Raw genomic sequence first — 12,904 nt, 5'->3', positions numbered from 1 at the left:
CCACCACAGGTGCTGTCTTTCCACAGCCCTATTCCGAAAGTAGGAGGATCCATATTTTAATTCTTTCCAGCCAATTCAATTTTGAGAAGGGTTAACGTCCAGTGGCTTCCCAGGAACTTCCTCTACTCCAAATGTAGAAAGCAAGCAAGCAAGCAAAGCTTGGAAGATGGAGGCCAGACATTTGCTAAAACACCAAGGAGGCTGCTTGGCTCACACTTTATTTTGTAAGGACTTCATTATACCAGACGCTGCTCTTCCACATGACTGAAATTAAAAGAACGCTCGCTTTAGCTGCATCGGCGGCGGCCCTGCGGCAAACCGCATGCCATTTACCGAGGGGTGGTAACAGGGCAGCATTTAGCACAGGCCACACACACAAAAAAAAAAAAGAAAAGAATGGATACTCTCCAGTGAAGAAGTTAAAAACAAATCACGTGTCACCACCCACTCTAAACATGCAGGCCGACCCAAAACAGAAATAACCGTCTCCTCTGTCATTTAACGCAGGGAAGTAAACACAGCAGTGAATGGCAAAGCAGCTTGCCGCGCTCCAGAAGATGATTACACTCCCGACCATCCAAGCATCTGTTCTGGCCGCACATCACACCACGACGTGGGCACTGGAACTGCATTTTGCTGTGGTGACCTCATGTGTTTACGGCTCTATGCCTGGTCCGCGCCAGCAGAGCAGCGTAGCAAAGTGAAGAACGTGCTTTGGAAAGTCGGAGGCAGACTGCTCATTCATCACAATTTTGGGATACGAGGTCCGTGGCGAAGCGCGATTTGAATAATAAGATTCCCGGAGTGTGCAGGCTTTGAGCGGGTGCTGGTTTACAGAAAAGTCGCCCCTCACATTTCATCCCCAATAATTCGCCTTCCATATTTCACCCTTTGTACATAATGAGTAGGTTACAGAAGTGTAAATAATGCACCTAATTTTTTATATCTTGTAATTTACTTTGGTTTAATAAAAGCACATGTTAAAATTGTCAAAAAAAAAAAAAAATGAAACACACCCTATGCAGGTGGAGCGTTTTTCAAAAGCCCAGATTCAGTGTTGTTCACCCACCGTTCTCTTTGAAAACACGTAAATGTGGTTGTCATCATCTGCCAATTTTCTTTTGCCTCTTATTGATGGAACCATTTAAAATTTTTAGAATATTATACGGCGCGGTGCGTGGTGGCGTATACATTGATAATGCACTCTCTGCGACGCACTGCTTATTGAAGGAAGTTTCTTTGCCATTTTTAATTTTTATAATATTATACGGCGGGGTGCGTGGCATAGAGGCGTATATATTGATATTGCACTCTCTGCGACTCAGTGCTTATTGACGGAAGTCTCTTTGCCATTTTACATTTTTATAATATTATATGTGAGATGCATGGCGTGGCGGCATATATATTGATATTGCACTGTCTGCGACACATTGCTTATTGACAGAACTCTGTCATTGTAAATTTTGATAAAGGTGGTGTATATATGGATGTTGCATATGTTTGTCATTTGAAATTTTTATATTATACGCGAGGTGCGTGGCAGCCTGTATATTGATATCGCACTTTCTGCGATGCACTGCTTATTGACGGAACTCTCTTTGTCATTTTAAATTTTTATAATATTATACAGTGCAGTGTGTGGCAGCCTGTGTATTGATATTGCTCTGTCTGCGACACATTGCTTATTAACGGAACTCTGTTTGTCATTGTAAATTTTGATAAAATTATTCACTGTGGTGCCCTGTATATTGATATTGCACTGTCTGCGACACATTGCTTATTGACGGAACTCTGTTTGTCATTTTAAATTTTTATAATATTATATGGTGTGGTGTGTGGCGGCATATATATTGATATCGCACTGTCTGGATGCACTGCTTATTAACAGAATTCTGTTTGCCATTTTACATTTTTATAATATTATATGTGAGATGCATGGCGTGGCGGTGTATATATTGATATTGCACTGTCTGCGACACATTGCTTATTAACAGAACTCTCTTCGTCATTTTAAATTTTTATAATATTATACGTGAGGTGCGTGGCAGCGTATATATTGACATTGCTCTCTGTCTGTGATGCACTGCTTATTGACAGAACTCTGTTTGCCATTGTAAATTTTGATAAAATTATACACCGTGGTGCCCTGTATATTGATATTGCACTGTCTGCACGCAATGCTTATTGATGGAAGTCTCTTTGCCATTTTACATTTTTATAATATTATATGGCGCCATGCATGGCGTGGAGGTATACATATTGATATTGCACTGTCTGTGACACATTGCTTATTAACGGAACTCTGTCATTTAAAATTTGTATAATATTATCTAGTGCGGTGCATGGCGGTGTATATATTGATATCGCACTGTCTACGACACATTGCTTATTAACAGAACTCTGTTTGTCATTTTATAATCAGGTGGGAAAAACAGCAAACACACCGTGTGTAACAGCCGTAGTGTTTTTGGACGCATTAAACTGAGTAACAGTGCCGACGAAGCTCTAGTTTCATGGAACACTATTTCGATATTTAAAATAAAATCAAAATAAAAAAAAAAACAATAAAATACAAGTAAAAGTAATTAAAAAAAAAAGTTTAAATGATCCAGGTAGGAAACATGTCTGTGGCAAAGGGTGAGGAGCGAAATGTGGGGGGTGAAATAGTATCGGGGGCAAGTTTTTCTGATCCCGCCAGTGCCAGTGCATGTGCCATTCTGAAGTTGCTTGGCTGATCGCGCATTCACATGCAGATGCGAGCAGGACAGTCAGGTGCTCGGCGGAGTTGGAGGACGGCACCGGCACTCAATCGGGGACACAGTTGGAAATTCTTAAGGCTAGATTTCATCCAAACATTAGGAAGTTTTTCATCAAACAGAGTACCACAAACACAAGGAATAAGCGACCAAGTAGTGTGGTGGACAGTAGGACTTTAGGGACCTTCAAAACAAGTGTAGGAGGAGCACAGGCATCCAGGATGAGATGGGGAGAAACGCATTACCCGGACGGGAGGCCAGTATGATGATGCAGGTGAATTGACCGGCAGAACAAATAAGTAACTCTGTGCCCGGCAGGTATAAAATAATAGATGGACCCACTGAAGCCAGGAGGAGTCGGGCACAGTTCAATCCCCCACACATCAGGTGGCAGTGGTCATCACATGGGAACACAGTCAGGATACCTGCAGGGGTGCTAGGGATACGGAGTCCAGAAATGCAGCCCTTTTGGGGACCCTACAATCCAACAGCGGGTGCTGACAGGGGAAGACCTCCCTACTTTCACTATGACCTGAAAGTGCCTCCGAGAAGCTTTCCCGGGTCGGGCATAAAAGGAAGTCGGGAGGCAGCGGGCAACACTCAATCAGAGAATGGAAGGAGGAGGACACGTTGGTTCAATGTGATTGGAATTGTATTTGTGGCTGATTGTTGGAGGAGGTCTGTGGAAAGGTGCGATAGAAGGAATAAAAACCCCTCAATTTATTCAAATATTGTGTGCTGTATTACTCGGTCTGTGGTTTGGGCTCTTTGGCACCCCCTTGTGGTTACATTAGACGATGTTATTTTAGAAGAATTAAGGGGATCGGAAAGGTGAGCTTTGTTGTCCTGAATGGCCTGTTCTTATCTAGATTGTTCTAATGTGCTAACACAGGGAAGATCGGAGATCAAACACGAAAGGGGATCGGATCAAAAAAGAGAAGAGAAAGAATGGAAGGAATGCGAGACCGGACTCTGTCGATATTAATCATCTTTGTCGTTTACTACCATAGATATACACACTAATTTATTAAAAGGAATTTTGTAAAAAGCTACAGTTCACAAAAGAACTGCGGAGCTACAAAATTTGTGTGGGGGGACGCCAGGCACCTTTTCCCGGCAGCCCGCCTCACGAGTGATTCACTTGCACGGCAATCCTTCTAGCTTGTGTCTCTTATTTAGTGCAATACATTTTATACACACAGTAGTCATGTGTCCAAAACGTATTTGTGGGTTTCTGTATTTGCAGGGGTCCTATGCCCCTAACCCCCTTGAATCACAAGGGATTACTGTAATAACAATAACTAATAACAAAAAAACAATAGTAGTAACAAGTTTATACTGCATATAAATAAACTACAAGGGGCAAATCTGTGGGTCTGGTAGCGCAGGGTACAAAGTCCGGAGCGCCAAGCGGTAGAAGCTGTTGCAGAACCTGGTGCAACTGTTTCAGATGCTACATACAGTACCTTCTGCAAGATGGAAGTGGGGCAAACAGACCACGGGAGGGGTGGGAGCGGTCCTTCACAATGCTGTAGGCTTTGTAGATATAACCTTCAACAGAGGACAGAGAGGGTCCCAATGATATTTTCTGCTGTGTTTGCTATCGCTGTAGGACCTCACTGTCAGAGACATTGCAGTTCTCAAACCAGACCGTGATGCAGCGGGTCAGAACGTTCTCAATGGTGCCCCTGTAGAAGGTGGTGAGAATAGGGGGTGGGTAGGCTTGCCATCTTTGGGCACTGAAGGAAGTGGAGACGCTGCTGTGCCTTCTTGGCTGTAGTGTCCGGTATTCCTCTAAGTCAAAAGCGTAAAGCTTTAAACTTATCATTGGAGTTTAAGTGGCGACAGAGATTTTTGCTTCCAGGCCCAGAAGATTTTGTACACATTAATGACTTAAGGATTTTTCGTTAAGTTCTAAAACTTTTTCAAGTACTTTTATGAAGTCAAAGGCTGACTTTAAAGACGATTGCTTGATGGTGAAGGAGTGTTCTACAATGACAGCCTTAATTCTTTGAGGGCTGATATATTTTTTCCAGTTTTCTGTAAGGCACACAAAGCAATGGTTTCACAAAAGGTCTTTTGCCGCACACCGTGGCTGCTGTTGGCCCCAGTTTGGTGTCTCTGGTGGCAGCTTGACGTCCATCAGGAATACACACGGCAGTAGCAGTCGCAGTGTGACGCAATCTGGTTTGTACCTCTTGTCATAGTAAGAGGCAGTCCTCCCAGATGAATGTTGGCATAGGTGCATTAGCTACACTGCGCTGGCCCCTCACTTTGGTTTTCAATCTTCAGATCACTGACATCAAAATCCGACCACTCAGAGTCCGACTCAACAACGATACGCTAAACGCCGTCCGCAGAGCATTTTGTTCTGCGCATTCGCTTTGGACTTTTGCCAGACGTCGATGCCATTTGAGGAGTCGTTTGCTCTTCTCCACTCATGCATGCGTAGGAAATCTCGGTCAAATCCACAAAGCTAACTTTAAGGAGAGCCGAACTAAAACAGAACGGCAAGTTTTGTCACAGTTTACAGCTAATTACCGTCCTCTACCCATGAATTTGACAAAAGTCGACAACCGCCCTGAAAGAGTTAATGTTGGTTCCAGTAAAAAAAAAAAACAGACAATACCAGATCCAAAAAGCCTTCTTACTGTTGCCACGCATGCATATCTGAGGATCACCCTGCAAGTTCTTCCCAGGTGTGTGATACCACCCTGAGCCGAGAGGGGGCGCTGCGGCTATCTGTCTTATCTTTTTTGTTTCTGCCACAGTGCTGAGAAATCACCCAGTGAGGGCAACTGACTCCACCCCTTCTGGTCCCTGGACTATAAAAAGGTGACCGCCCAGAAGGAGGCGTCACTTCTTCATGAGTCGACCAGAGCGAGGGAGCGTCAATTAACGAAAGCAGACTAGACAGCCTGATTGATGGCAGTCACTTACTTAATGTGGTGACTATTTTTGCTTTCTTTCTTGGTGTGTTTACTTTGTGTTGAGATTTAAAGTAAAGGGGGAAGGCCGGGTTGGCACCCCAAAAATGATATGTTTGTAAGCGTGTTATTCTCTTGGACTACCACAAAGTAGCAATGGTCCTCAGTAATGCTTTACTCGGCCCCAGATTAATCTTTCTGATTCAGTATTTCATATTTGCTTAATGCAGAACGCTGGTGGATTACACGGCGCACCCCCTTGACCTGTTCTTGGTCTCATTACAAGTCTTGCCCATTTTCTGTTGCCCTAAATACATTTAATGACCACACCAGGGCTGTAGCTTACCTGGTTGAAGCTCCATTTGTGGGTTATACACAGCCAAGGGTCTGTTCTGGCGCTGACTCTGCCTCCTCGAGAGCCGGGGAGGAGCAGAAGGTGAGGAGGAGAGGGCTGCTGTGCAGGAGCTATTGGGAACCGTCTTGAAAATCTGTAACCAGGAAGCACCGTCATCAGCAGTTAACCAAGGAAAACTTAAGGTTAAAGTAGATCTGAAATTGAACTTAAATTTAAACTGAACTTGAACTAGATCTTAAAATTAAACTGAATTGAAACTTAAGCTTGAAATACATCTTGAAGTGAACTTAAGCTTATACGTAAATTAAGCTTGAAATAGTTCTTGAAGTAAACTTAAACTTGAATTGAATTAAACTAGATCTTAAAATCAAACTGAATTGAAACTTAAACTTGAAAAAGATCTTAAAATTAAAATGAACTGAAATTTAAGCGTGAAATAGATCTTGAAGTGAACTTTAACTTAAAATGAATGTAAACTACTGTAGATCTAAAATTTAAACTGAATTGAAATTTAAACTTGAAATAAATCATGAAGTGAACTTAAAATTGAACTTAAACTAGATCTTAAAATCAAACTGAATTGAAACTTAAACTTGAAATACATCTTGAAGTGAACTTAAGTTTGAAATAGATTTTGAAGTGAACACTTAAACATGAACTTAAATTGAACTTAAACCAGATCTTAAAAATAAACTGAGCTGAAACTTAAACTTGAAAAAGATCTTAAAATTAAAATGAATTGAAATTTAAGTGTGAAATAGACCTTGAAGTGAACTTAAACTTAAAATGAATGTAAACTACTGTAGATCTAAAATTTAAACTGAATTGAAATTTAAACTTGAAATAAATCATGAAGTGAACTTAAAATTGAACTTAAACTAGATCTTAAAATTAAATTGAATTGAAATTTAAGCCTGAAATAGATCTTTAAGTGAATTTAAACCTGAACTTACATTGAATTTAAACTAGATCTTGAAATTAAACTGAACTGAAACTTAAGCTAGAAATAGATCTCGAAGAGAACTTAAACTTGGGCTTAAATGAATCTAAACTTAAATTTGACATTAAGCTTGTTGAAGCTTGCACTCATTGAACACTTTTGCCATCTGAACAAATCCTAAAGGTTCTTAGACGCTCATAATTTTACTCTTCTCATTTTCCTAGCATCTAAACAGACCTACCGTCTCATAATTTTCTATTAGAATTTCTACCACAATGTTCTGGAACTTGAGGTCCATGATTGCTGCCACTGTCTCTTCCTCAGATCTCATTAAGGTCGGCCCAAACACGACACCTAAGTTTGCAACGGTCATTAAATTCTCTTTGCAGTTTTCTGAAACTCTGCACATAAAAAAAAGAGAATGCGTATCAGTGGGAACACAAATGCCATGAAGAAGACGCTGGTGATGGTGGTGGCTCACATCGCTACACACCCCAGAATAAACCAAAGTGCCCAGAAACACAACAGAGACACAAACTCCACTCAGTTTGAGCTCAGGACTCTGGAACTGAGAGACAGCAGTGCTAACCACTGCGCCACTGTGTCACCCACACTAAGTTGGGAGTGTTGTTTGTCATTAATACTACATAAGAGCCCTGCCTTTACCAGCATTATGTCATAAACCTCTTCTCAATTACACCAAAATTCAATTTAACATAACGGTTTAAGGATCAGAGGTCAGGAAAAATGCCAAATACAAAAAACACAACTTGATGTGACCTTCTCAGGCTGAATTTAAAACAGTAATCGTAATTCATGTAGTACAGAATCTCTTTGTTTGTATAACAGGCAACTTGTAAGTGAAAGTGGCTCAGATGGGATGGATTTAATTATTGTTTGTTGATTACCAACATGTTTACATTAGCTGTGGCCTTAAAAAATAAAAAAGACATATTTTTGAGGAAAAAAAAACAACTCTTTCCTGAAGATTTATTCATGGACGCCATCCAGTGACCTGAGATGAAGACTGGACTCCTTCATGTGTGTCTCTTCAGAGAGTCCTTGGGTACCACTGGTTTGACTTTGTGTTGCTCACGGAGTCCCGAATGAGGCACATGACCTGCATTGTGAGGGAGCGTCAGTTATGGCACTACGGCCATGTGGCAACATTACCCGAGGGTGATCCGGCTCATTGTTGAGGACCAGGCTAAGGGGACGCCCACATAACACCTGGTTGCAGCAGACAGATGGTCATTTCAGGATGGTAGGACTGGACCGCATGTCTACCTGGTGGGTTGCCAATTGGGATCCCGAGCTGTTTTGTCATGTGGTGGGTGCGGCAACGTGCTGTACCAGTGCATGCTCCCCGACCTGACCTGACCTGACCAGCATAATTTCATGTGGCAAACTAATATACACCATTAAGTGTCAAGAAATAACTTCAACTTGAAAAAGCCCAAACCTATCCTTTAAAACAAGCCACAAATCGTTTATCATTTAAATGGTTACCGTTGCAGGGTGTGGCAGACAGTCAGTGCCCTTGCCCAGCCGGAAAGTCTCTGAAGTGGAAGGACCGAGAGAGCGCATATACTCAGGGCATTTTCTCCCCCAAATCGCTAGGCGGCAGCCCCCTGGTTTGCTATGGTACCACGGATTCCCACGGGGCACGTTGGGAATTGGGAGTTTGGTGGCTCAGCCCTGTTGGGTTCTGGGACATTGCCTCCAGAGGATGCTGCAGGGACTTCTGAGCCCTGCGTCAGGAGGCTCCCACCTTTCCCAGAAATGCTTCCGAACCAATGCAATGGAACACCGGAAGTACTCTTGAGGATTACGTAAAAGGAGCCGGCTGCCACTGCTCCAGGAGGCAGAGTCGGGAGGAAGGTGACAAGGCCACTGGAGGAAGAGGAGGAGGACAGAGAGGCAAGAAGACAAAGTGTCATGCGCTTCACTGTGCTCACTTGTATTGATGTCAGTGCTGTGGGAAACGATTAAAAAGTGTTTCCCACAAATAAAAACACTTGTGTGCTGTGCTGGACTTGAGCCTGGTGTATCGGATTTAAGTAGCTGGAGTGCCAACCCCACAAAAAGGGCCACAAGGGAAAAAGGAAATGATTCATACTGTCACCAACACTTTAATGATGACTCCCCCCCCAACCCTGCAGTTATAATATGTGATTTTGGAAGGAACGATGACAAATTCCTACCAGTTTGTGACTGGTTTCATTCAAGGAAATAACAAGCTGGACCCGCTGTGTTCAAATGGTAAAGATGCCTTTATAAGTGTAACCTACTGGCTCCATTAGGGTAATCTGACCACAAACTGATTCATTTTATTCCCAGCTACAAGCCTGTTACTAGATGGCATCCTGTTACTACCAGAACAGTGAGGAAGTGGAGCCTGGAGGCCAAAATGGCTCTGACGGCATTCAAATGACAGACTGGGAAGTCAGGTGCGAGGCAGATGGGGACGATATTGAGGGACTCTGTCACTACTACCAATTGGATGGTATAGTGAGGTCCTCAGATCAGCCCTGCTGTGGTCGCTCACAGCCTCTGATGGAGCACCATGAAGACAATCAAACTGAACTAAAAAGAAAGTAAAAGTCATGAGGTTTCCGTAGGTGGACCTCTGGAAGGATCATTAACAAACCTCGAAGGACGAGAGCTCATAGGCCTAACCCTGTCTCCCACCGACGGTGCTCCTCATTAGCAGTCATCCCACTGGAACCTAACCTCATTTTACCCATAGGAGCAATGCTTCAGTATCTGTGGTTTCCGTATCCATGAGTTTTATCAGTAACGCAACCCCATGGATAAAAAGAATTGACTGTAAATGGAGTATAAGTGGTAGACAACCAAAAATGAGAACTTCTCAGACATGACATCACAGATGAGCCAAGGAAAATACAGCCGACCCCGAGACTCGTCACAAAGTCGACGTCACCCGAGGAGGAGGAGCAGCCTTACTTGGCCAGGTGTCGTATTAGCATATCCAGCATCTCCCGGTTTTCTTCTGGAAGTTTATGCACCAAATAATGGATGGCGTGCACTCTGGACTCAGGAGTTCCGCATTCTGTGGTATTGAAACAGAAACAAGTTGTTGCTTTTCTTCACGCGACACGACAAAAGACAATCACGGGAGGACACAGAGAGCGCTGTGAGAAAGTAAGTGCACCTCCCCAGGAAATTACTACATGCAATAAATCTTGAAAATCTGCTCCTAAATTTAAATCTATTAAGAGATGAAAGTTACGTAATTAAATAAAAAAATAATAAAACAAACAAAACATTTTACAATTATTCAATTATTAAAGTGTGGCTGAGTCATGGATGCGGAGAATAGTTGAGACATCAAACAGGTCAACCCATTTAATAAGGATGTCCAACAGAAAAATCACACCTTTTTAGCTTCAATTAACAGCCCACTTGGGCAAAATAAACAACGAAAGAAATCCGACTCTTTGTCGTTGGTATATCAGAGCCAACCACCTCTGCGCCCAGCGGCCTGCTCTGTTTGCAAATGATGTCACCTTCCTGGCAGCCGGGCTTCTCATATTATGCCACTAGAATAGATATATGTGAAAGACACTACATGATAAATAGATATGAAAGGCGCTATATAATAGATAGATAGACAGATAGATAGATATGAAAGTCGCTATATAACAGATAGATAGATAAATAGATATGAAAGGCACTATATAAAAGATAAATAGACAGACAGATATAGATAGATACGAAAGGCACTATATAATGGATTAATAAAGTATCTATCTATCTATCTATAATAGATAGACAGATAGATAGATTGATAGATAGATACAAAAGGCACTATATCATAGATAGATAGATATGATAGGCACTATATAAAAGATAGATAGATAGACAGACAGATACGAAAGGCACTATATAACAGATAGATATGAAAAGTATTATATCATAGATTGATAGATAGATAAATAGATATGAAAGGCACCATATAATAGATAAATAGATAGATAGACAGACAGATAGATAGATATGAAAGGCACTATATAATAGATAGATAGACAGATAGATACATAGATACAAAAGGCACTATATCATAGACAGACCATGATGACCAAGGGCCAACCACCACCACTTGATAAAATGAGCGAGTCCACAAGACCACCAGAGTGGGAAGTACAGCAGAGCATTACACTAGCATGTGTATTATTCAGAGTATGTTCAACTCTATTCTAATGAGCTGTGTCACCTAGGGGACTGTGGGGGTCTTAATCCAGGCTTGACTGGACATTTTAGTAACAACTTTATTTATATAGCACCTTTCCTATGCTTTTTTTTTTGGACATTAAATGGGGTTACCTAGATGGTCTTCAGTCCTTCAGGGGAACAAAAGAAGAGAATGTTAGTAACAGCGCCCCTTCTCACTCCGGCGGGATGTCACATATGAGACTCTGAAGAGATCCTCAAACAGACATGTGTGACAAAAGTCAACAGAAATAGCTAAACGATAAGGTGATTGGCTGAAATAACTTAATGCAAGTGTCTATCAAATTGTCTATCAGTACCCTCCATTGCCAAGGAGGAGCCTTTTTTCCACTTCTCTACAAACATTTCCCACTCGAGTCTATGATTCGATTTCCTTCCACAGTTTTTAACTGGATTTTGAGGCACCCATTCCAAAACTCCCCATTTGTTTTTTCTTGAGCTATTCTCTCGTGAAAGTTTTGAATCGACGTCCTGCTGAGAGGTCCATTCTCAGTTCACCTTCATCTTCTTGACCTCTTACCTGTGGTCACATTATTCTCTGATCCATTGTGGAATTCTTGGTTAACTCTCAGACAGTCAGCTTCCAAGGGCCTGAGGCAGCAAAGCAGCTCCAGACCATAATGCCCACCCCACCACTGCGCTTTATGGTCAGTGTGAGGTTCTCCCATTCAAAGGTCTGCTTTAATTGGTGCCATACATGACATCTGGCATGCGGCAAAACAAACACAGCCTTTCATTCTTCTATCTGACCACTGCACGTTCTTTCAGAGGACTCTTTCTATACCCAGCAGATCTTCTTCTGAGATCAGGGTCTTCCTGAGTCCGACCCAACCCCTAACCCCCCCCCTTGACACACTGGCTCAGTTCCTGATTGAGAACTAAACTGTGCAGCTTGGCATTTACGGTTGCATACCTTCAGATCCCTTCCCTTTTCTCTGGGGTATAGGTGACATGTTTGAGGGGCTTTCAGTCAGGGAGTGCGTGTACATCAGCTTAAATAACTCGGTTATTCACAGAAGTGAAGTATCAGAAATACGATGCCAACCCTTCTTCTGAGATCAGGGTCTTCATGAACACCATTGACATACTGGCTCAGTTCCTGATTGAGAACTAAACTGTGCAGCTTGGCATTTACGGTGGCATACCTTAAGATCTCTTCCGTTTTCTCTGGGGTATAGGTGACATGTTTGAGGAGCTTTCAGTCAGGGAGTGCGTGTACATCAGCTTAAATAACTCGGTTATTTACAGAAGTGAAGTATCAGAAATACCATGCCAACCCTTACTCCGGATAGAGGATTCTGGGTTATTGGGGTCTTACAGATATCTCAGAGAGTAACCCAGTTACGTGTCCATGTAAACCTTTAACCCTAACCCTAGCCTGCTGGGTTACAGTTTCATAGGCTGCGCTTGCCCGTTGCACTCTGTTAAGCTGCGCACGTCCTTATCCAGCAGTCTTTGCTTCGCACACATGCATCTGGCAGTCACGGGTAGAAAACGGTGGAAATGCCCACAAAGATAAATTCCTGGAGGCAAATGCTTGGGTGATCACATTATCCTGGTTGAAATGAGGGTGGCACGGTGGCGCAGTGGGTAGCGCTGCTGCCTCGCAGTTAGGAGACCTGGGTTCGCTTCCCGGGTTCTCCCTGTGTGGAGTTTGCATGTTCTCCCCGTG

General features: G+C 42.5%; 1 protein-coding gene across 2 annotated transcripts in view; it reads right to left on the bottom strand.

Moving 5' to 3' along the window:
* arhgap10 (Rho GTPase activating protein 10) overlaps positions 1 to 12,904 on the bottom strand; it is a 203,980-nt gene that overhangs the window by 14,636 nt on the left and 176,440 nt on the right. For both annotated transcript variants that reach the window (XM_039750226.1, XM_039750227.1), the window contains exons 17-19: positions 9,946 to 10,051; positions 7,220 to 7,379; positions 6,030 to 6,171 (exon numbers count right to left, since the gene is read on the bottom strand). In XM_039750226.1, coding sequence (XP_039606160.1) covers positions 6,030 to 6,171; positions 7,220 to 7,379; positions 9,946 to 10,051 — 408 coding nt within the window. The remainder of the gene's footprint in view (positions 1 to 6,029; positions 6,172 to 7,219; positions 7,380 to 9,945; positions 10,052 to 12,904) is intronic.

Source organism: Polypterus senegalus, chromosome 4 (assembly GCF_016835505.1).
Source record: "Polypterus senegalus isolate Bchr_013 chromosome 4, ASM1683550v1, whole genome shotgun sequence".
Taxonomy (NCBI): domain Eukaryota; kingdom Metazoa; phylum Chordata; class Cladistia; order Polypteriformes; family Polypteridae; genus Polypterus; species Polypterus senegalus.
The sequence above is the reverse complement of the archived record's forward strand: the minus strand, read 5'-3'. Positions and strand labels throughout refer to the sequence as shown.